General features: G+C 48.0%; 2 protein-coding genes across 2 annotated transcripts in view; both read left to right on the top strand.

The window, feature by feature from the left end:
• Positions 1-10,326: 10,326 nt before the first annotated feature.
• The window catches only part of VPS4B (vacuolar protein sorting 4 homolog B), a 62,966-nt gene continuing 47,676 nt past the window's right edge, over positions 10,327-25,616 (top strand). The window contains exon 1 of the mRNA XM_073550173.1: positions 10,327-10,601. Coding sequence (XP_073406274.1) covers positions 10,578-10,601 — 24 coding nt within the window. The 5' untranslated portion in view covers positions 10,327-10,577. The remainder of the gene's footprint in view (positions 10,602-25,616) is intronic.
• Positions 10,909-18,442, top strand: LOC141052861 (uncharacterized). Its single transcript, XM_073550174.1, has 2 exons — positions 10,909-15,697; positions 16,399-18,442. Exons 1-2 carry the CDS (start codon positions 15,194-15,196, stop codon positions 17,035-17,037), a joined length of 1,143 nt encoding a protein of 380 aa, XP_073406275.1. The 5' UTR covers positions 10,909-15,193; the 3' UTR covers positions 17,038-18,442.

The raw sequence follows: 25,616 nt of genomic DNA on the forward strand, positions 1-25,616 counted from the left end.
GGAATGTAGTTAATGGAATAGTTCGTGACGCCACCTGTGGTGTTCAGCAAGGGAGGTGTTAAGCCGACGCTGCAGACAGATCCTCTGGGACAGATGGTGTGGTGCAGCAATGATGTTATAGCCCTCCACAGGCAGGGCTGTTGTCCCAGGGCAGGATAGGTGAAGAGACACTTAGATGGTGTAGTGTCCGGCGCAGGGGAGTAGCAGTGCCGGGCGGACGAACGCAGGAAGGAATGGAGGACACCAGGGCATGTAGTTCCAAAGCTTTACTCACAGTCTGTAGTGCCCCCTTCTGTGCCGTTTCCTCTGGGTCAGGGACTCAGTCAACCTCCAGGCAAGATGGAATGCTCCCTTCCACGTTCCGCCAACTTATGTGCCTTTTCTGAACATCTCCTCTATAGCGCCTTTAAGTGTGAAGATCTCCTAGTACTGAGTTACACTGGAGTTCCTCCTGACAGATGTTCCCAAGAACTCTACTTGTACGGCAGACAGCTGTAGCCTGCTTCGGGGACTCTCTACTCCTAAGTCCCGGCTCTCTATCCCTGTTGCTGTTGTGCCCTCAAGTCTTAGATGGGAGTAGTGCATTTACAGCCCACTACTCCACCGGTGTCTGCTGCAGAACCATTAGTGTCCATACAACCTCGGGGACCGGGCCCCGGCCTTGCACTTAGAACTTCTAGGCAGGGTTCTTCCTCGGTGTTCCCTTTCACTCCTTCGTTCCGTACTTGTCTTTCCCTCCTGTGGAAGCTCAGGCTTCAGTTCAAAGTCTTTCTCCTTCTTTCCTTTCCCGTGCCAGCTGGCTCAGATTACTGAGGCAGCTGCAGCACTCCTTCCTCCATCCCTCTTCCAGGGATCACCACTCCTCTCTGAGTGACTTCCTCTCTCAGACTTTCCTACTGACCGACTGACTGACTGACCTGTAATCCTAAACACCATCCCGCTCTTTTACGTATTCTCAACTCCACCCACCTCCCAGCACGTTTAGTGTTCCAAGCAGGGAACCACCAAAGGTGCTCTGCTTCTCTCTAAGGAGCCGAAATGTGGTTTTGCTGAACTACTCTATTGTGTGGGGTGCGAGTGTTGGAGCGTGGTCAGGAGCCCCAACTTACCTGGATAGTGGGGCACCACACCTTAGGAGAAGGTGCAGTACCTCTGTGGTGACTGAGTCTCAGGGGCGCCACATAATCATACTAACAAGAAGAATAAAACTGCTTTATCAATTTTACCACACATGGAATGATATAAACGCCTCCCCCCAAAAAAAGAAATTTCATGAATTGCTGTTTTTTGTTAACTCTACCTGCCAAAAATCAGAATGAAAAGCGATCAAAATATATCATGTGCCCGAAAATTGTACCAATAAAAATGTCAACTCGTCCCACAAAAAAGAAGACCCCACATGACTCTGTGGGCCAAAGTATGGAAAAATTATAACTCTCAAAATATGGTGATGCAAAAATAATCTTTGCAATAAAAAGCGTCTTAGTGTGTGACAGCAGCCAAACATAAAAACCTGCCATAACGCCTCTTTCACAAGTCCTGATATTTCCGGTACCAGAGATGTCAGTGTCCGTGTAAGGCTAAGTTCACACTTGCGTACCGTAATTATTTCCGCTGCGTCTCTTGTTGTCATGAGGCTCCTGATTTTTAATTATCTTTTCACATGTTTTGGTAATTTTTGCATAAAAATATTGTGATTTTTCAAGTATAACTCCTTTTTTCGGAATTTCATTGAATCTGGATGATGTGTTATATATCTAAACTAGCTGAAGAGCCCGGCGCTGCCCGGGCATAGTAACTAACTGTGGTTAGTTATAGCAAATTATAATTATCCTCAATCCGATAGTCCCGTGCCCATATACCCATCATACATATCCACGATCCCATAGGCCCGTGCCCATATACCCATCATACATATCCTCCATCCCATAGTCGAGTGCCCATATACCCATCACACATCCTCCATCCCATAGTCCCATGCCCATATACCCATCACACATCCTCCATCCCATAGTCCCGTGCCCATGTACCCGTCATACATATCCTCCAACCCATAGTTCCATGCCCATATACCCATCATACATATCCTCCATCCCATAGTCCCATGCCCATATACCCATCATACATATCCGCCATCCCATAGTCCCGTGCCCATGTTCCCATCATACACATCCTCCATCCCGTAGTCCAGTGCCCATATACCCATCACACATCCGCCATCTCATAGTTCCGTGCCCATATACCTGTCGTACATATCCTCCATCCCATAGTCCAGTGCCCATATACCCATCACACATCCTCCATCCCATAGTCCCGTGCCCATATACATATCCGCCATCCCATAGTCTCGTGCCCATATACCTGTCAAACATATCCTCCATCCCATAGTCAGGTGCCCATATACCCATCACACATCCTCCATCCCATAGTCCCGTGCCCATATACATATCCGCCATCCCATAGTCCCGTGCCCATATACCCGTCATACATATCCTCCATCCCATAGTCCCGTGCCCATATACCCATCATACATATCCACCATCCCATAGTCCCATGCCCATATACCCATCATACATATTCTTCATCCCATAGTCCCATGCCCATATACCCATCATACATATTCTCCATCCCATAGTCCCATGCCCATATACCCATCATACATATCCTCCATCCCATAGTCCCGTGCCCATATACCCGTCTGTTATGAATGAGTCACCGAAGGAGGAAAAAACAAAAATACAAGCTAAGTCCAGAAAACCGGAGAGGTTGGTAGCTATCGGATTGCAGACCCCTGATCCTATCCACAACAACTAACAGTAGCCGTGGGGGGTTCCTACGATGCCCTAGACCCCTCGATCACAACCGGAGAACTAAATAGGCCTAAAGAAAGAAAGGAGAAATCTAAACTGCCCCAGAACAGACCCCAAAGCAATAGGCAGCCCCCAACATATAATGACGGTGAAGCAAGATGAAAGCACTAACACAGATAGAAAGATAGGTTGAGCAAACGATGGGGCCCAAGCTAACTAAAAAGGACAGGATAGAAAAGCTGCTGTCTGCAATCCGTAAAAAACCCTACCAAAAAATGTCCCAACCGTCTGATAGGAAAAACAGGCCCTGAAGTCGCTAGGACTTCAAAAAGACTATATCAGCACTCAGGTAAATTCTGAAGACAGAGCAAAGAGACAAACTGATCAGAGACAAAAATGGAACTCAGCACACCCCCGACCGGGGATGGCTGAACTCCAAAAAACAAGGTAAACAAAACAAAACTAATAAGTTCACTAGCAGAGCAAAAACTTATCTTTGGGAAGCAGGAATCAGACTGGTCTCCAAGAATCCAGCAGAGAAATCACCAGCGACTCAGAAGGGCATCGGCTGCCTTATATCCAGTCAGAATTTCCTGTTACCCAGTCATCATCTACCAGATCAGGTGTTTGGTAATCAGCCTCACTACCTTCCTTCACCAGAAGAGGAAGTTCATCAGACATCGACGGTGAAGGGGAAAATGAACTCACAACAGTACCTCCCCCTTAAGGAGGGGTCACCGAACCCTCATCCACGCCACCAGGGCGATCAGGATGGGCCCGATGAAAGGCACGAACCAATCTTTCGGCATGAATATCAGATGCAGGGACCCAAGAATTATCCTCCTGGCCATAACCCTTCCATTTAACCAAATACTGGAGTCTCCGTCTAGCCAGGCGAGAATCCAGTATCTTCTCAACCTCATATTCCACATTACCTTCAACCAATACCGGGTCAGGAGGTGCCACCACAGGAACTACTGGCTCAACAAACCTCTTTAACAGAGACTTATGAAACACGTTATGGATCTTAAATCTAACAGGAAGAGCCAATCGAAAAGAGACTGAATTAAGAATCTCCAAAACCTTGTATGGTCCAATAAATCTAGGTTTAAACTTTGGAGAAGCCACCTTCATAGCGATATTCTTTGATGACAACCAAACCATATCACCCACCTTAAACTGGGGACCAATGGTCCTATGCCGGTTGGAAAACCGCTGAGCCTTTTCCTGGGAGAGAGACAACTTATCCACCACTTGGTCCCAGATCTGGTGCATTCTCTCCACCACAGTGTCAACACCCGGGCAGGCAGAAGGCTCCACCTGCCCTGAAGAGAATCGAGGATGAAACCCAAAGTTACAAAAAAAAGGTGACATCAAAGTGGCAGAACTAGCTCTATTATTTAAAGCAAATTCGGCCAAGGGCAAAAATGAAACCCAATCATCCTGATCAGCAGAAATAAAACATCTCAAATACGACTCCAAAGTCTGGTTTGTTCTCTCCGTCTGCCCATTGGTCTGAGGGTGAAACACAGAGGAGAAGGACAACTGAATTCCCAGCTTGGAACAGAAAGTCCTCCAAAATCTAGACACAAACTGAACTCCTCTGTCAGATACAATGTTCTCAGGAATCCCGTGCAAGCGAACCACCTGTTGTAAAAACAAGGGCATCAACTCTGAGGAAGATGGCAACTTAGGGAGTGGTACAAGATGGACCATCTTAGAGAATCTATCACAAATCACCCAAATAACAGTCATTCTCTGAGAGACAGGCATATCAGAGATAAAATCCATTGAAATATGGGTCCATGGCCTCCTGGGCACCGGCAAAGGCATCAACAACCCACTAGAGCGAAAACAAGGTTTAGACCGAGAGCAAGTCCCACAGGACTGCACAAAATTCCTGACATCACGAGACAAGGCGGGCCACCAAAAAGACCGACTCACCAAATCTCTAGTACCAAAAATACCTGGATGACCAGCCAATGCAGAGCAATGAACTTCAGACATCACTCTCTTCCTCCACTGGTCAGGAACATACAATTTTCCAATGGGACAACGCTCAGGTTTGTCCTCCTGAAACTCTTCCAGAGCATGTCTCAAATCGGGCGAGATGGCAGAAAGAACTACCCCCTCACCTAAGATGGTAGCAGGCTTGGTCACAACAGGAGAATCAGCAAAGAAACTCCTAGAGAGGGAGTCTGCCTTGAAATTCTTAGTGCCCAGAAGAAGAGAGACCACAAAATCAAAACATGTGAAAAACAAGGCCCACCTAGCCTGTCTAGGATTCAGCATTTGGCCGACTCCAGGTAAATCAAATTCTTGTGGTCAGTAAGGACCACGACTTGATGTTTAGCTCCCTCCAACCAATGTCTCCACTCCTCAAATGCCCATTTCATGGCTAACAGTTCCCGATTCCCCACATCATAGTTATGTTCGGATGGGGAGAACTTTCGGGAAAAGAAAGCACAGGGATTCATTTTAGATGTTACAGGAACTTTTTGGGACAAAACAGCTCCTGCACCAATCTCAGAAGCATCCACCTCTACCTGAAACGGGAGTGAGACATCAGGTTGCCGCAAAACCGGAGCAGAAGTGAACCTTCGCTTCAGCTCCTGAAAGGAAGAAACAGCCTCCGGAGACCAATTCAGCACATCAGCACCCTTCTTGGTCAAATCAGTCAATGGTTTGGCAATACCAGAAAAAGTAGCTTTAAATTTACGATAAAAATTAGCAAAATCCAAAAATTTCTGGAGGGCCTTCAAAGAAGTGGGCTGAACCCAATCATAAATGGCCTGTACCTTGGCCGGGTCCATTTCAATAGTTGATGGAGACAAAATAAATCCCAAAAATGAAATCCTCTGTACACCAAAAAGGCATTTCGATCCCTTGACATACAGGGAATTCTCCCTCAAAATCCGGAACACAGTCCGAACATGTTCCACATGAGAGTCCCAATCCTTGGAAAAGATCAAAATATCATCCAGATAGATGATCAAAACTTTATCCACCAAGTCTCGGAAAATATCATTCATGAAGCACTGGAAGACAGAAGGGGAATTAGTGAGCCCAAAAGGCATCACCAGGTACTCAAAATGTCCCTCCGGAGTATTAAACGCCGTCTTCCATTCATCCCCATGCTTAATGCGAATAAGATTATACGCCCCCTGAGGTCAAGCTTTGTAAACCAGCAAGCACCTTTAACTCTGGAGAATAGATCAGAAATCAGGGGTAACGGATACTGATATTTAACAGTAATTTTGTTGAGGGCACGATAATCAATACAAGGTCTTAATGATCCATCCTTTTTGGCTACAAAAAAAAACCCGGCACCTAAGGGTGACGAGGATGGTCTAATATGACCCTTCTCCAACGCCTCCTTAATATAGGATCGCATAGCCTCGTGCTCGGGTACAGATAAATTGAAGAGCCGACCCTTGGGAAATTTACACCCCGGGCTCAGTTCAATTGCACAGTCATAACTCCTATGAGGAGGCAGAGACGCAGACTCATTCTCACTAAATACATCATAAAAGTCCGCCAAATAATCAGGAACATCATGCGACTGAGGAGAGGTGGAAAACACCGGAGCCTCACTAAAGGCACACCGACAACCCCAACTCACCACAGACACAGATTTCCAATCCAAAACTGGATTATGAATCTGTAACCAGGGAAACCCCAGAACAATGGTATCATGCAAATTATGCAACACCAAAAATCTGCAATTTTCTTGATGGTCTGGGGCGACCCGCATTACCACCTGGGTCCAAAACTGGGGTTTATTTTTAGCCAAAGGAGTAGCATCAATCCCCCTCAAAGGGATAGGCGTCTGCAGAGGTGTCATCGGAAATCCACAACGTTTAGCAAAATCCAAGTCCATTAGGTTTAGGGCTGCTCCCGAATCCACAGAAGCCTTGGCGGAAAATGTGGACAGGGAGCAGATCAGAGTAATAGCCAGAAGAAATTTAGGTTGAACACCACCCACAGCAAATGTGTGTGCAAAACGTTTCTCTCGTTTAGGGCAGACAGAAATAATATGCGAGGCATTACCACAGAAGAAACAAAGCTTATTACGCCTTCTGAACTCCTGACGTTGCTCTCTGGAAAAAACTCTATCACATTGCATAGGTTCAGACATTTGTTCAACAGGTGGCAACACCTTTCGTGCAGCTTTGCGTTCGCGCAAACGCCGATCAACCTGAATGGCTAGTGACATAGAATTGTCAAGACCAGAGGGAACAGGAAATCCCACCATAGTATCTTTTACGGTTTCTGACAAACCATTCCGAAAGAGAGCTGCCAAGGCACCATTATTCCAGGTAGTAAGTACTGCCCACTTTCGGAATTTTTGACAGTACAATTCAGCAGAATCACGACCCTGGCTCAATACCAGCAGGGTCTTTTCAGCCTGATCAATGGCATTAGGTTCGTCATACAACAACCCCAAAGCTTGAAAGAATGCATTCACATTAGTCAGAATAGGATCATCTGGTTTCAAAGAAAACGCCCAATCCTGGGGATCGCCACGCAGCAAAGAGATGACAATGTTAACCTGCTGCATGGAGCTCCCTGACGAGTTAGGCTTCAAGGCAAAAAATAATTTACAATTATTTTTGAAATTCAAAAATTTAGACCGATCCCCAAAAAATACATCAGGTGTAGGAATCTTTGGTTCAGCAGCATGTGAATGAGCAAGGTAGGCGGAAATTCCCCGCACTTCCGCAGCGAGCTGCTCCACACGATCAGACAATTGCTTTATCTCCATTGAGAGAAAAAAAAAATTCCCCCTACGGCCTCAGAGATATAGAGGAAAAAATATACACTTTTTTTTTTTTTTTACACAATTCTTTCCTGCTATTGAGTACCCTAGAATCTGCGGTATGGCGGGTGATTCTGTTATGAATGAGTCACCGTAGGAGGCAAAAGCAGAAATACAAGCTAAGTCCAGAAAACCAGAGAAGTTGGCAACTATCAGATTGCAGACCCCTGAACCTAACAACACAACTAGCAGTAGCCGTGGGGGGTTCCTACGAAGCCCTAGACCCCTCGATCACAGCCGGAGAATTACATAGGCCTAAAGAAAGAAAGGGGAAATCTAAACTGCCCCAGAGCAGACCCCAAAGCAATAGGCAGCCCCCAACATATAATGACGGTGAAGCAAGATGAAAATACTAACACAGACAGAAAGATACACTGAGCAAAGACGGGGCCCGCAACTATCTAGATAGGAAAGGACAGGAAGGCTGCTGTCTGCAATCTGCCAAAACCCTATCAAAGACATAAGCCAACAAGCTGATATGAAAAAGGCCCTGAAGCAGCTAGGCTTCAAAAACTAAATCAGCACTCAGGTATTTTCAGAAGACAGAGCTAAATGAATTCAGCACACCCCAGCAGGGAATGGCAGAAATCCAGAAAAATAAAGCAAAACAAAGTCAAAGCACAAAAGCAAAAGGCCGAGCAGCAAGCTTAGCTTTAGAGGAGCAGGAATTCAGACTGGTCTCCAAGGATCCCACAGAGAAATCACCTGCAGGGCAGAAGGGCGTCGGCAGCCTTATATCCAGTCCGTAACTCCACTCAGCCAGTCACAGTCATCAGCCTCAGGTGTTTGATAATCAGGCTCACTACCTTTCTTTACCAGAAGAGGGAGTTCCTCGGGCCTCAGTAATGAAGGGGAAAATGAATTCACAACAGGAGTTCATCAAACATCGACGGTGAAGGGGAAAATGAACTCACAACACCCGTCATACATATCCTCCATCTCATAGTCCCATGCCCGTATACCCATCATACATATCCGCCCTCCCATAGTCCCATGCCCATATACCCATCACACATCCTCCATCCCATAGTCCCTTGCCCATATACATATACGCCATCCCATAGTCCCGTGCCCATATACATATCCGCCATCTCATAGTCCCGTGCCCATATACCCGTCATACATATCCTCCATCCCATAGTCCAGTGCCCATATACCCATCACACATCCTCCATCCCATAGTCAACCATTATGACATCATAATGAGCGGCGGCAGGGCTTGCAACCTATGATGACATCAGCATCGCCATGGCAATCATTGTGACATCATAATGAGGGGCGGGGCTTGATACGCACACACAGTTTCCCCAGTATGCAAATAGGGGCATTATGACATCATGAGGGGCGGGGTTTGACGCGCACACACTTTTTCCCCATTATGTAGATAGGGGCAAAATTGTTTGGTGAATTGGAACGCACGGGGTTAAAATTTCACCTCACAACATAGCCTAGGACGCTCTCGGGGTCCAGACGTGTGACTGTGCCAAATTTTGTGGCTGTAGCTGCGACGGTGCGGATGCCCATCCCGGACATACACACACACATACATACATACATACACACACACACACTTTGAGCTTTATATATTAAATAACAAAGAACCTAGACATGTTTGCTATTTACAAACCCGTAATGCCCTGGAGAACCATAAAGGCAGGTCAGTTTTAGCATTTAGTGAACATGGTATTAAAAAAAACCACATAATTGTGGAATTGCTCCTTTTTTTGCAATTTAACCACACTTTGAATTATTTTCTCGCTTTCCAGTACACTATACGGTAAAACCAACAGTGTCGTTCAAAAGTACAACTCATCCTGCAAAAAACAAGCCCTCACGTGGCCATATTGACGGAAAAGATAAAAGTTACGGCTTGGAAAGAAGGGGAGCGAAAACCGAGAACTCAAAAACGGAAGAAACAAAAGTGGACAAAACGTCCAGCCCAAAAAGGGGGAACAAAAGAAAACTGAAACAAAACCAAAGAAATGGGCCACAACCTATGTTGGTCGGTGCATGTTCACACTGCTGCCACCTGACAGACAGAAGAGCGCCTCTGGCTTCCCACGGGCCGGGGTGTGAACAGTGGGGTCGGGGTCCGGCCCCATCTACACGGAGGTCGTGAGGTTTCGAGCGAGGACCGTCCCGATTGGGAAGCCATTGTCGCGGTGGGATGGCTGTTACGGTTTATAGAATAGTGTTAGCTAATTACCCTGTTACTTCCATGTATTACTACTATTTACAGCAGGGTATGTGCTCATTTTGATTTTCTCTTAGGTTTAGTAGGCGGCTAGTGTGAATGTGCACCTACACGTCGCGGGTATACCGACATGTTCCGGCTCATTAATAACTGCCGGATTATCAGATTTCCCAACTATTGGATACAAGAGACCACAATCCTCCCTGTCCTTATCCTGACTCCTCACACTGCACGCTGCGGCTGTAGTCACCACTATGTGGGCAATTTTAGCCTCAGTGCACCACTAGGGGCGCTGTTTATCACCGCCATGCGTCTAGGACACTGGGCTAGGCCGCACATGCTATTTATTGACTACCAGGGCGTGGCTATGGCGGCTATTATGCAGGACAGTGTCACACACTGGCGCTCGTCACCTCACATGACAGCGTCACGTGCTTTCCTCAGAGCGGAAGTAAAAGTACAGGAGCCCTTTCGATCAACCTATCGCTCCACCTCTGTAAGGGGCGTTCCCCTGCGCGGGTGCGGCTTCCTAACCTCATAGCTGTCGTCATCGTGTCATGTGCTGGAACTCCCTGAGTCAGGTGATTGGCTGATACTGCAGTGACGTAGTCCAGAGGTATCGCGCTCCACACGGAAGTCGAAGAAAACCCGAGGGTGTTTATACACACCCGGAAGTCGGTGCCTGTAAGTGGATGCGGTGCAGACCAAGTTGGCACTGATACTCGCGAGCCACCCGGCGAGGGGCTGAGTGGACATGGCTGCCAACGGTACTTTACAGGTAATCCTCTCACTGCGCCTGGCGAGGGACGTGAGAGCCTTCCCATGTACCTGGCCTGCTCCTGGAGGTGGGGGTTGTGAATGGTGGGCTGTCACAGGTAGTGGGTGGGGAGATGTGACCAGGCTCTGTTCACATTTATGGCCTGTTCCTATACATCTGATGGGTGGTCTGCGACTGACCTGGCCCAGAGCTCCGGCTCCTTATGGCAATGATGGGGTCTGACCCCACATGCCCTCTCCGTATTACTCTAATAGGGAAGTACATGACACAGTCTGTCAGCCATTGTGATCTCTTCAGGTGCCCAGCTGGAACGCAATGAAAAAACTGTAAAATGTTAAATCATTATGTCCGGTGGGCACAGTTCTTTGGAAGGGGGTGATGTTATGATAAAACTTGCTCACGCTTTTGCAACCTCCAATGCATCCCTATTCGCATATGTGATACGTCAGTGAGCACAATGTTTCTCATCACATCACCCCCTTCCAAAGTGGTTGCCACAACCGTGCCCACTGGACATAACAATGATTTAGCATTTTACAGGGTTTTCATTGTGTTCCAGCTGGGCACCTGAGGTTATCACAATGGCTGACAGACTGTGTCATGTACTTCCCTATTAGAGTAATTTGGATAGGGAAAGTGGGGTCAGACCCCCATCATTACCATCTTGAATGCTGCAGCTAGGATCATATTCCTCGCCAATCGTTTCACCGACGCCTCTACCTTGTGCCAGTCATTACACTGGTTACCCATCCTCTCCAGAATCCAGTACAAACTTATTACCTTCACCCACAAAGCTCTCCATGGCTCAGCACCACCCTACATCGCCTCCCTCGTCTCATTCTACCACCCTACCCGTACCCTCCGTTCTGCTAATGACCTGAGGTTAACATCCTCAATAATCAGAACCTCCCACTCCCGTCTCCAAGACTTTTCACGTGCTGCGCCAATTTTTTGGAATGCACTACCCAGGTTAATACGATTAATCCACAATCCCCACAGTTTTAAGCGTGCCCTAAAAACGCATTTGTTCAGACTGGCCTACCGCCTCAACACATTAACCTAACTATCCCTGTGTTGCCCATTCAAAATTTTTTTTTTTTTTACCATATTCAGGTTCCTCACATCATGTTCTCACTTGCTTTATGCATTTAATAGCCCTCTGTGTCTGTACTGTTACACATTTAGACTGTTAACTGGTTCATTACAGGAACACCCGATTCTTACACTGTGGCTGGTCCAAACAAAAGCAATTGTTACCATCCACCTTTCGTGTCTCCCCTTTTCCCTCATAGATTGTAAGCTTGCGAGCAGGGCCCTCATTCCTATTGGTATCTGTTTTGATCTATGTGATTATTGTTATGCTGTAATGTCTATTATCTGTACAAGTCCCCTCTATAATGTAAAGTGCTGCGGAGTATGTTGGCACTATAGAAAAAAAAATATTATTAATAATGATCCAGACTGCTGTTTAGAGCACCATTGATTCCACGGTGCTGTACATGAGGAAGGGGTTACATACAAAATATAAATTACAGTGAACAAACAATGATAGACTGGTACAGAGGAGAGATGGTCCTGCACTTATGGGCTTACAGTCTAGAAGATAATGCTCCGGTGATGGTAAGGTAGGTCATTGCAAGCTGTAAGCTTTCTTGAAGAGATGCATTTTCAAGATCCATCTCAAAATTCCGAATATGGTGGATAATTGGATGTGTTGCGGCACAGAATTCCAGAGGTCGAGACACATGGAAAAAGTCCTTGAGGCAATTAGGTGAGGAACGTATGAGTGTGGAACATCTTGGGAGTACTAGGGGCAGAGGAGGGAGTTAAGTGTTCAATAACTGTTGAGCGAAAATATTGCCCTGGTGAGCGATCCAAAGAACATCAGACTTTTTTTTTCCTTTGTCACATACCGCTGTAAAGTGGGTGTTTTGGGGGGAAAATAGCTGAGTGTTTCAGCAGTGAATTCACGGGGGTGATTAGTTGACTGCTAGAAAGATTAGGCCGTTTTCACGTTTGGTGTGGACATTCTGTGCACTGCAGGGCTTTTTTTTTTTTTCTGGTAAATAGCAGACACCCAAGAGATCCAGATAATTGATTTAGATCTGGCAGGGGCTCCTGGTGTCTGCTAGCGTGGAGAAACAAAGCAAAATTGGATTGCTGATGTGAAGTCATACTTCTGGAGTTATACAGTTGAGATGCTCATTTAAAAACCACTTGTCACATGCTATAAATAAGTCATTTTTTTCCTCTTCGCCACGACAGCACCCTCTGAGAGAGGTGATCCGCCCCCGGAACAGGAAACCTACAGAGAGATAAATGGGGCGGTCCCCCTCGCTCCCTCAGTTTGGTTTCCTGTTCCTGGAAAGGAACCCGCAGAAGAGGATACCTGGTCTGGTAGCCGCCTGCGTGCAGAATATGAGCAGCAGGGGCCCCAGGACCGGAAGCAGCATCGGGCGGAGAGGTATATCCCCCCCCCCCCTAGAGCTGGTAATGCAGGTGAGGCCGGAGGTGAGACTGGTGCCAAGGCTCACTGGGGAGGACAGTGGAATACCCCCCCCCCCGGGGGGCGCATTACAGATACCAATGACCGGGATTGATGGTGCCCCCCCCCCCCCAGCAAAGGGCTCGAGCATTTGTGCTGGGCAGCGCTACCGGGGGTCATACCTGCGGAGGGGAGAAGGACCCCGTGTGTTGGTGGCGGGGTGTAGATACCCGGGAGGCACAGCCGGACGGCCGCCGCATCAGTGCTCTGCTGTGAGCGAGCGCTTCCCCAGGAGAGGCAGAGGCAACCCGGAAGTGGAGAGGACTTCCGGGGTTAGGACAGGAGGCAGAGATCGCGGGAGAACGCCCGCGCATGCGCAGAAGCGCAAAAAAAAAAAAAGGAAAAAAAGATGGTGGACGAAAAAAAAAAAAAAAGGGGAAGAGGAGCAGCTATAGCAGAGGCTATAAAAAGAAGCCACAGACGCAGCGCTGGTGCGCAGTCATGTCGTCCTTAGATGACCCAGCTTCGCTCCCGTTAGGTCAGCCAGTGCAATCCCCACATGGCAGTAGACAGAGCAGTGCTACAAGGAGAAGTAGTAGCACCAGGAAAAGTGGCAGCTCCAGGAAGGAATCTAGTGGACCTTCCAGGCAAGATGAGCCCTTGGAGAAAAAACGCAAAGAAAAGAAGTCGTCCCATGCCTCGCCTCAGCCTGGGTCGCGGACCCCGCAGCCGGTAGTTTACTGACGAAACTCACGGGTGAGTGTTTTGTGGTCAGAATATATGATTAATGGCCGTCTCTTTCTGGTCCATACCCCCTTTAGGCTAAAAGAACGGAGAAGGCGAAACATAGAGAGTGTGCCTTATGTTCTCAGCCCCTCCCAGATGGCCACCCTAAGAGATTATGTCAATCATGTATTGAGGCCTTACAGGAGGAGTCCTCACGAAAGAAGGAGGATATCCGGGCAATGATAAGAGAAGAGCTACGGGCCTTAGGCAGTTCCAGTAGTCTAGGGGGTCACTCCTCCGTGAGAGAAATACGTTCGCCAAGAGGAGGAGCCTCGCTGGCGTCAAAGTCGCCATCTGAAACCGGGGAACTAGATTCCGACAAGTCCCAGGAATACCTTTCCTCAGAGGTCGAGGACCAAACGTGTTTCTCCACGGACAGTGTCAGTAATTTAGTGAAGTCTGTCCGAAATACCATGGGGTTGCCAGAAAGTAAGGACCCCAAGACCCCACAGGACATAATGTTTGCAGGCATTTCCCGTAGAAAGGTCCGGGCATTCCCAGTGGTACCAGCTGTTAAAGAGCTAGTTAAAAGGGAGTGGGAAAAACAAGGTCAAAGAACCTTCCTCCCCTTAACGTCAAAGCGTAAGTACCCCTTTGACGATGAGGAGTTAATAGCCTGGTTGAGAGCCCCCAAGGTGGATGCGGCAGTGGCCTCTACCTCTCGTAGATCCTCTCTGCCGTTAGAGGATTCGGGAACTTTGGCTGATTCTTTGGATCGTAAAACCGATACATTTCTTAAAAGATCTTGGGAAGCATGTACGGCAGCCTTTAAGCCCGCAATAGCAGCCACGTGTACGGCAAGATCAATGTTGGTGTTGCTGAATGACTTAGAGGACAATATTAAGAATGGAGTAGCTAGGAATAGACTCCTTTCCTCTATGCCCCTCATTAAGGGAGCAGCGGCCTTCCTCTCCGACTCCTCCGCGGACTCTCTCCGGTTATCGGCTAGAGCGGCAGGACTGACCAATGCAGGCAGGCGGGCCTTATGGTTGAAGGGATGGAAAGGAGACACACAAACAAAGACTAGACTGTGTACTATACCCTGCCAGGGAAAGTACTTGTTTGGCACGGAACTGGATGAGATTTTGACAAAAGCGGGGGAGAGGAAGAAGGGTTTCCCTAACCCGTATGTTCGTTTAACAGGAGGGCCTACAGGAAGCCGCCGTTTGGTAAAAAGAAGGGCTTTAGACCCCAGGACCGCTGGGGAAATAAGGACCCCAAACAAAGGGGCAACCTATTCGGGAAACGTCCCTTCAGGGGAGACAGATCCCGATAAAATCATTATACCGGTAGGTGGCAGGCTATTAAAATTCAGCCGCCAATGGGAGAAGGTGACATCAAATCCATGGGCCATGAATATTGTGTCATCAGGCCTGAATTAGAATTTGTTCGGTATCCACCGAACTCCTTCCTATTGACTTCCATGAAGTCCCAGACACAGCAGGAAGCGCTGGAGATGGAGATTGCAGTACTGCTAACTAAACAGGTCCTAGTAAAGGTCCCAGAGCACGAAATAGGAATTGGCTTTTATTCTCCTCTATTTTTGGTCCCAAAACCAGATGGCTCTTACAGGACTATAATAAATTTAAAGAAGCTTAATACCTTCTTAAGACTGAGGTCGTTTAAAATGGAGTCGATTAAGTCTGCAATAAAACTTTTGTTCCCCAGGTGTTATATGGCAGTCTTGGACCTAAAGGACGCTTATTACCATCTCCCCATATATCGAGGGCACCAGAGGTTCCTGCGGGTAGCAGTCTGGTTCAAAGGTCGGATTCAGCATTTCCAGTTTGCGGCAATGCCATTCGGGCTATCCGTGGCTCCTCGGGTATTTACAAAATTGATGCTGGAAGTGATGTCGTATGTAAGGCTGAATGACACCCTAGTTGTCCCTTACTTAGACGACCTACTCATAGTGGGGAATTCTGTTTCACAGTGCGAAGCGAGAATAGCTAGGATTATCTCATCCCTACGAAAACTGGGCTGGCTAATTAACTGGGAGAAGTCCAGACTAGAACCAGTGACCTGTCAGAGGTTTCTGGGCCTGCAAGTGGACTCCGTAACTGAGGAATGCTTTCTGCCGAACGCCAAAGTAATGGCCATAATCGATAAGATACAGAATACTACAGGAAGACCCGTAATATCATTGAGACAGGGTATGTCCTTGCTGGGGTCTCTGATATCGTGCATTCCAGCGGTGCAATGGGCTCAGTTCCACTCCAGAGAACTGCAGTGGGCTATTCTGCAGGAGACAGACTGCAGGGGCGGCTGGAAGGGAAGATGTCCCTATCGCCCGAGGTGGTAAGATCCCTGAAATGGTGGTTAAATCCTTCCAATTTATCAAAGGGAGTGCAATGGTGGGTGACTCCCTCCAAGATACTCACTACGGATGCCAGCCCCTTAGGTTGGGGAGCCCACCTAGAGGAGCACATGGTACAAGGCTGGTGGCGTTATGATGAAATAGAAACCTCCTCTAATGTAAAGGAGCTAACAGCGATTTTCTATGCGATGTCTCACTTTCTTCCACAGTTAAGGGGCACCCACGTGGGAATTCAGACAGACAATACCACCGCAGTGGCCTATATAAACCGGCAAGGAGGCACGCGGTCACTGCCACTAATGTCTATCGCGGGAAAGATCCTGGAAATGGCCGAGGTCCATCTTCTCTCCTTGTCAGCTCTCCATATAAGAGGAGTAGACAACTCCCGGGCAGACTATCTCAGTCGCCAAGCCCTATACCAGGGCGAGTGGGTCCTCAGCAGGCACGTCTTCGAAATGATAGCGTCAGAATGGGGCAGACCAGAGATAGACCTATTCGCGACCAGAGCCAACAGGCGCGTAAAAAGGTTTGCTTCACTCTACAGGTCGGACAACCCAGACATTCTAGATGCCCTCCAAGCACCCTGGACATTCCAACTAGCCTATGCCTTCCCTCCAATGGTTCTACTACCAACAGTAGTCAGGAAAATAAGACAGGAGAGGGCGAGGGTCATCTTGATAGCCCCGTTTTGGCCAAAAAGACCGTGGTTTTCATGGCTAAGAGCCATGTCGGTAACTGACCCGTGGATCCTGCCGCTGCACCAGAATCTTCTCTCGCAGGGACCCTGCTACCATCCACAGGCCAAAGCCCTGCACCTAGCAGCCTGGAATTTGAAAGGGAGCTACTGAGGCAGAAGGGTTTCTCAAAGAACCTAATCAATACCCTGCTGCAAAGTAGGAAGGAGTCCACAACAAAAATATATGCTAAAGTGTGGAAAAAGTTCCTGGCCTTTCACCCAGCAAAACTAACTGGTGAAGTACCCATTACGGCCATTCTAGAATTTCTGCAAAGAGGCCGAGAATTAAAGATCTCGGTAAGCACTCTAAAGGTCCACGTGTCAGCTCTAGGAGCCCTATTTAACTATAACGTGGCAGCAAATAGATGGGTGACCCGTTTCATCTCAGCTTGTCAACGCTCACAGCCGGTGCATATTCCTCAGCTACCAGCATGGAACCTTACTCTAGTTTTGGATGCTTTCACTCAGGCACCATTTGAGCCTATAAGCTCAGCGTCAATGAAGTGCCTCTCTTTAAAAACTGCTACGCTAGTAGCCTTAGTATCGGCTAGAAGAGTGAGTGATCTTCACGCTCTATCAGTAGACCCTCCGTTCCTGTCAATAACACGAGACAGTCTGATTTTAAAGACAGACCCGTCCTACCTTCCAAAACGGGCAACTAAATTTCATAGATCTCAGGAGATATGCCTACCTTCATTCTATGAGAACCCGTCAACACAGGACGAGGAGAAATATCACACCTTAGATGTGAAGAGAGCTGTGCTAGCCTATCTAGATAGGACCAGTCCCTGGAGGCAGAGTAGGTCTCTTTTTGTCTCCTTCCAGGGCAGCAGAAAGGGGTCTGCAGTTACAACGGGCACGATATCCAGGTGGATAAGAGATGCGATCACGATGGCATATTTGGCAAAGGGAGAAGACCCTCCACTGGGGATTAAGGCGCACTCTACTAGAGCCATATCATCCTCCTGGGCCGAGAGAGCGAACGTCCCAATTGAACAAATATGTAAGGCTGCAACCTGGTCTTCTCCGTCTACCTTTTATAGTCACTATAGACTAGATTTATCCTCTACCGAGGATTTGACTTTTGGTAGATCAGTCCTTAACACGGTGTGCCCTCCCAAGTGATTATCTCTGGAAATCTCTCAGTGGGTGCTGTCGTGGCGAAGAGGAAAAACCGGATTACTTACCGGTAATACTCTTTTGTAGAGTCCACGACAGCACCCGCTCACTTCCCTCCCGTAAAGATTTTTTCACACATGGGTCTCCTTGGTGGTGGAGATTATGAGTTAAGTTAAATAGGTGATTAAACTTAGTAAGCTTAAAACTGCATAGGGGTAAGATAGATGAATCGCCCAAACAGTTTGACTAAAACATGTATGGCGGTTCCTCCGTTGTTCTCGGTAACACAAACTGAGGGAGCGAGGGGGACCGCCCCATTTATCTCTCTGTAGGTTTCCTGTTCCGGGGGCGGATCCCCTCTCTCAGTGGGTGCTGTCGTGGACTCTACAAAAGAGTATTACCGGTAAGTAATCCGGTTTTTCCCCGGTGTAAATGCCGCTGTTGTGACGCTTAGGAGCCGGCAACGTCTGAGAGTGGACCCTCTGGGTCGTGGATCTGGAGCCCCTGGGCCGAGCGTGCCAGGTGATGACCGACCCCTGTACAGGGATCGTTAGGGGCAAGACCACAGAGGTCAGAACCGCGACAGCCGGTACCAAGAGGGACGGCTCGAAGGACAAGCTAGGCAAAAGGCAGGACAGGGATAAAGGACAGCGTCAAGGGTACCAGAGCAGAGGGTATCAGAGGAGGAAGGAACCAGGCAGCAATACCCGTAGGGGCAGCAGGAGAAGGGTGAGAGTGTAGACGAGGAACCCCAGGGGGAAATGTAACAAAGGACGGGCAGAGGACCGGAACCCCAGGAGAGGAAGGAGACGGACCAGGGGACACGTACACCAGACGGTAGGCAGGGAGAACACAGAGTGGCAAGTACAGACAGGAGGAGGCTGAGGCAGACAGGGAGGACGGCGAGAGAACAGAAACAAGGACTGACACCAGATCAGAGCGTTATAGATGAACTATACGGGTCAGAACAGCGCGGTGGTGCCACACAATCACCAGGCGTCTTCCCCATAGGGAGGACGCCTGAAATACCTTACTGCCAGGAAGTGCGTCCCAAGCCCTGCCCTTCAGTGACGCCCGCCGCAAGATGAAGAGAGTGGCCGGATGCGCGCCCGCGACCTAAGGCCGGGGCACGTGGCCGCAGCAGGATGGAAGACCGGGCAGGAGGGCGCGCGGATGGAGGAGCGCAGGTGAGGAGTGGCTGCGGCGGGTGCCGCTGCTGATGGGGCATCGGCGGGCACGGCCGCCGATGTCACAGCTGTTCTCCTGAGTTTGGCAATGTTTGTATTTTTTGTTCTCCGCCTCTCCATTCCTCAGTTATGGCACCTTCTTCCCTTTGTGTTGTTCTGTTAATTTTACCCAAGTGTGAATGGCCCTGGATTCATGAAGACTGGCATTTTGTATACCAGTTTTGATTAACGATGCACTAGAGAAAAATGCGTCATTTTCATTTGAACTCCTGTGTCTCTTATTTTGATGCACCTTTCAGCTATAGTGTACCACTGCAAAAAAGTTTTAATTTACGCCATCGTTATGGTGTACGTTATTATGATGAATTTGTTGGCGGTACGCGTCAGTTCCCATCCCTTCCTGAAAATCTGAACATTTTTCACAAAGCTGCCCGGAACAAGTGTAAAAATGCCAAAAGTTGCAACGTTTTAGCATAACTATTGTTCGGTGTCGGGTTCCTGTCGCTGCACAGCGGGAATCCCGAGCCTTGCTTCCAGCAGTCTCTCATTCCTCTCCAGCCGCAGAGGAGGTTGCTCAGCAGACTCGTTGGTCCTGGCGCTCTGCCCAGATTAGCTCCGTGGGTTTGGTTGCTGCTGCCACCTCTGGTCCAGCTATAGCAATGCATGCTGGTCAGCAGCGAGCTACTCCTGGGATTAAGTCCTCCTTTCGGTCCACTGAGCATGCCCGTGGGACGATCTCTCATTGGAGATTGGAGGTCACATGCTCGGGTCCTTCTCCTGCTCGGATTGGACCATCAGAAAGGTCAGGAATGTCCCGGAAGGACGCGGCTATAAAAGGTTCGCATGGCCGCTCGGCCATGCGCTTGTATAGACTGCATTACCAGACTATGAGGAGTGAGTGTTGTATGCAAGTATGAAGGTCTCTGGTGACTGACTCATTTGAAACCCCTACCCTTTGTACGCATGTGTTGTGCAGCCTAGCCTGTTAAGCGCCCAGGCTTAGGTGTAGGTAGAGGCAGAGTCTGAGACTAACATCAGTGTCCACTGGTGGCTCTGCACGCCACGGTGCACGTGCTCGACACTCCACCTTAGTCAGCAGCTATAGTGGTGCGACGCCGAGCGCTTAGTAGGTCTAGAGCAGAGGTCTCAAACACGCGGGCCGCATGCGGCCCCTGAGGCAGGCATCTGCGGCCCGCGGTGCACCACATGTCCTCCCCTGCGTCCCATTCAACTGCTCTGATCAGTACAGATAGAGAAAGCTCTACAGAAAGCCATGCCCACATGTGACCAGTGCACCACATTGAGTCTGCCCATTCCCGTCTCTATACACGTGTGCCTAACTCCGCCCTGTGCGTGACGTCAGTGCATGGCGCACGAGGCAAGGAATGGCAGCGTTGCTGGAGCTGCTGCTGCAGGAACAGGTGATGGTGGATGCAGTGCTGCACTGGGTGACGCACATGATACAAGTAGTGCCAGGCCATACGCTAGTGCTTCCATTCGCTTCCAAACTCCTGGAACAGCATGTCCACGCTGAACTTTCCTCCCACCTATCATCTAACTTGCTCTTTGACAATCTACAATCTGGTTTCTGCCCCCATCACTCCACTGAGACAGCCCTGACCAAAATTACTAACGACCTACTTACAGCCAAATCAAATGGACATTACTCTATACTCCTGCTTCTAGACCTGTCCACTGCATTTGACACAGTTGACCACTGCCTCCTACTACAGATCCTCTCCTCCTTCGGCATCAAAGGCCTTGCCCTATCCTGGATCTCCTCATACCTTTCCAAGCGCACATTCAGCGTCTCCCACTCCCACACCACCTCCTCATCCCACTCTCTCTGTTGGAGTCCCTCAAGGCTCTGTTTTAGGACACCTACTCTTCTCAATCTATACACTTGGTCTGGGGCAACTCATAAAGTCTCACAGATTCCACTACCACCTTTATGCTGATGACGCTCAGATCTACCTCTCTGGCCCAGACGTCACCTCTCTGCTGTCCAGAATCCCAGAGTGTCTATCAACCATATCCTACTTCTTCTCCTCTCGCTTCCTCAAACTCAATGTAGACAAATCTGAACTCATCATCTTTCCTCCATCTCGCAGATCTTCTTTACCCGACCTAGCTACAACAATTAATGACATCACACTTTCCCCAGTACCAGAAGTCCGCTGCCTCGGAGTAACCCTCTGCCCTGTCCTTCAAACCGCACATCCAAGCTCTTTCAACCTCCTGTCGCCTCCAGATCAAAAATATTTCCAGAATCCGTCCTTTCCTCAACCCTCAATCTACTAAAATGCTTGTGCATGCCCTCATCATCTCCCGCCTCGACTACTGCAACATCCTTTTCTGTGGTCTCCCTGCTAACACCCTCGCACCTCTCCAGTCCATCCTTAACTCTGCCGCTCGACTAATTCATCTCTCTCCTCGCTACTCCTCCGCTTCTCCCCTCTGCAAATCTCTTCACTGGCTCCCATTCCCTCAGCGTATCCAGTTCAAATTACTAATTCTGACCTACAAGGCCATCTATAACCTGTCTCCCCCATATGTCTCTGAACTAATCTCCCGATACCTTCCCTCACGTAATCTCCGGTCCTCCCAAGACCTCCTTCTCTCCTCCACACTTATTCGCTCCTCACCCAACCGCCTCCATGACTTCTCCCGAATAGCCCCTATTCTCTGGAATTCTTTGCCCCAACAAGTCCGACTATCAACCACATTTGGATCCTTCAGACGGAACCTGAAAACCCACCTCTTCAAGAAAGCCTGCAATGACCCCGCTACCTCCTTCTCTCTCACCACTACCGGTGATATCACCTCAACCAACACCGGAACTGCTGCAACCCACCAACCTACTGTCTCCTTCCCCACCATCCTGTAGCATGTAAGTCCGAAAGGGCAGGGTCCTCTCTCCACTCTGTATCAGTCTATCATTGTTAGTTTGCTTACTGTAAGTGATATCTGTAATTTGTATGTAACCCCCTTCTCATGTACAGCACCATGGAATCAATAGTGCTATATAAATAATAATACACGTTATCTGTAGACTCTATGTAGTGGGCGCGGCGGTTATGTGCCGGCGCTCTGAGTGTGGAGGGAGTTTTACCTCAAGAGTTAGCGCCAGATGCAGCTGTAGACAAGTCTATGGAGCCTGCCCACTCCTGTGTCTGCGGTACAGGCTGCTGGCACTGTGTATGTGCGACCTTCATGCCAAGTACAGACCCCCCCCCCCCTCAATGTAAAATCCCACTGTCGCCTCATATGGGTCCACTGAGGTCTATAGAGCTACATCTCCTTGGTAACAGTCACCATGGCAGCAAGCTACATTATATTCTATGGGGGGCTGTATTATATTTTATTTTATGAGGGGTGATTGCATCATACCCTATGAGGGGGCTACATTATACTCTATGAGGAGGCTTTGATTGAAAGGAATGTAGCCCGCCGCTCAAATTTTTATGTGCGGCCCATTTACTCTGCCGAGTTTGAGACCCCTGGTCTAGAGGGACTCGGACCTCGTGTCCTTGGGGCGAAGTTCTGTGACCTCATACTGTGCGCTCTCTTGCCGAGTGCTGTGATTTTAACAGGCTCCGGCATTTATGTCCAGCGGTGGCGCGGCTCTGTGTCGTAACAGAGTTCGCTTCTGTTCACTCTGGGTGACGTTAACCCACATGTGACCTCTTGTATAACGCTTTATACTTCCGCCATTACTAAGCAGCAGTTTACCACCCCTGCACGGTGGACCCCGGGCTGCGAATGCACCTTACCATTATTTTATTATTTGGTGCGTTCCGCCAGCCCTAACAACTATGAGTTGCGTAAAACTTTTGCAACTGATAAAACAGCTTTAAACAAGAATTCTGATGAAAACTGAATAGTGGCCTTTATATATAGGTAAAGAGGGGCCAGAGCTATGCAGGACCAAAAATGCAATACCTCTCTAATTCGGAGAAGGTGTACGGTGTGAGCGCAGTGGCTGAGCATGCCCAATTTCTGGCAGTTGATGACTGTTTTTCAGCCATCACCTGCCTCTAACAGCAGCGTGTGCAGGCAGGCTCCACCTGCTGCTGTTACCCTTCCTAAATGCTGTTGCCATGTCAGTGGCCTTTACAGTGTATGGCTCCGAGGATCCCTATATTATGTACCCATCTCTTTGTTATGATTGTAAGTGCCACTTGGTTGCTATGGCAGCCTGGGGTCTTACCTGCCATGATGGTGCTCTGATTAATCCTAGCCTGCGGCTGGGCTGCATAGTGGTCCATAATTTTTGCTATATACTGCATAGATTTGCAACAACTTGTAAATCCCTGCGCTGCGAGGATTCACTGTTTTTGAGCCGGAATTAGCGGTGATGTGTATTAGTTATGCAGGAGCAGTCTAGTGGACGTGGCCTTGCTCCGTACACGTGTATTGAGCGAGGCCGTGCCCACTAGATGGGCTCTGGCCAGGAGTATGCATAATGCATATGTACCCACCAGTCACGGCACAGATACTGGCAAATTTTTGCAGCGACATTGTGGACGCTGGGGGGGATTCATAAGACAACCCCTTTTAAGGTTTCATTTTTAACAAATTCAGTGTGCCGTAATATTGACCTGACAACATGATCCTTGAGGCCAGTACGATTACAGCAATACCAGACTTGTATAGTTCTTTTGTGTTATCATGATTTGTAACCATTTGGACTTTGATACAAAAAATGTTTTTTTGTGTCTCATAGTTTTCTTTTTATGTTTCTATGGACGGACCTGTGTAAAGGTTTGTTTTTGAATGGCAAGCTGTTCTATTTATTGGGGCCATTTTTATGTAATTACAATATTTCTTTTTTTTTTTTTTTTTTTTTTTTTTTAAATGCATTTGTTGTGGAAGTTAAATGACCAGAAGGCTGGCGGTTTTTTTTTTTTTTTTTTGCATCAATGGTATGGGTTGAGTGATTGTATATTTTAATAGATCCCACCTTTACATACTTGGCAATGCTAAATAGGCTTAATATTTTTACTTGTTTTTTAAATGAAGAGGATTTCTAAAATTCCAGCCTGCGTGTTCGGCTACCATGATGACCCATTGGCAGCTCACAACAGTATCATGGGCACTGAAACGGCCACCTAGGTCACAATAATTAAATGTTGCTGTCAGAGATTGAGTGGCATTTAAATGGTTAAACAGAATTGATTAGAGCTAGTACCAAATGCGACTATTAGAGGCAGGTGTTGGCTGTATAACATTACTGTCACCTACTTGAAATAGAGCAGTCTCAATTCTTCAGTGTGCTTCATTCACCCATACCTGACATGTGTGATAGATAGATATATATATATCTATTACGGTATATTATATTCTCATGTCAGGAACGGTTAAATCATCCCGAGAGTGACACTAAGTTAAACATAAACTTCTGAAACATAAGGAGCTAGCTCTTTACTTCTATACAGCGAAAACAAATTAATGAGCAAAGCTTACAGGGTACTGCTTTAGACAGCAAAATCCTTGTAATATGTATAGCTGCTACAACTAGGAAGGGGGGGAGCTGAGTTGCATGAGAGCACTTGTCATAGTAGTTCCATGTTGACTGAGAATTGTAGACATAATATCGACTTACATCAACACTTGACAAATGCTGAATTCTTGTAGCCAACACACTGCAGGTGACAAATCTTGTTTTATGTAGGGGTATCCGTTCTGGAATAATTAACACATGCATTTAACCTTCCAGCCTTCCTAGCCAGAGGATGGTGGCACATGGGCCTCATCGGTGGTCCAAGTCCATGGTAAAATGAAAAGTTTATTTTAGCATATACTAGTCTGGTTTGATTTATAGACTAGTGCAGAGGTGGGGAACTTTTTTTTTTTTTTATTATAAAAGATTAAGGTTTTGTGTGTACATGGAGTAGCACAATTACTGGACATTTTATATTACTGCATTGTCACTGACTTTTCCTTTTACAGGCTATGTCTCTAATTTTTAGTAGACTGACTTTATGGGAAGGTCATATTCCTGGTAAATGTGACCATGTCTTGGATCATTTACTTCATGGATGGTCAGATTACTTTTATCTTTGGATCCAGTCCAGGAAACAATGGGGAAGATGTATCAGTCTTGTTGTAGGATGGAGAAAATGAAAGAGGAGAGAGGAAAAAAAAGCACCAAATGCTTCAAACACGGTCAATTAGTTATGCCCCATGACACAGCACTAAGGCTGGTTTCACATTAGCGCATTTTCAGCGCGCGCACGGCCGGGGGTAGCTCCGCCCCCGAGCCGACTCTCTGCCCGGCGTGCCCGCCCCTTGCTTGTAGCGCCGCCTACTAGCGGACAGCGGCGCCTGCGATCGGCGCACCCTATCTTTAGCATAGGGTGCGCAGATCGTGCGCAGGCCGTGC

This window comes from Dendrobates tinctorius, unplaced genomic scaffold (genome assembly GCF_039654945.1).
Source record: "Dendrobates tinctorius isolate UK_male_01 unplaced genomic scaffold, ASM3965494v1 ptg000163l, whole genome shotgun sequence".
NCBI classification, from domain to species: domain Eukaryota; kingdom Metazoa; phylum Chordata; class Amphibia; order Anura; family Dendrobatidae; genus Dendrobates; species Dendrobates tinctorius.

What these genes read in the sequence shown, in the direction of transcription:
- LOC141052861 (XM_073550174.1), top strand. Translation starts at nt 15,194, where the DNA reads ATGGGAGAAGGTGACATCAAATCCATGGGCCATGAATATTGTGTCATC. An exon ending in GGCTATCCGTGGCTCCTCGG is followed by an intron (nt 15,698 to 16,398) that starts GTATTTACAAAA and finishes TTTCTTCCACAG; the next exon opens with TTAAGGGGCACCCACGTGGG.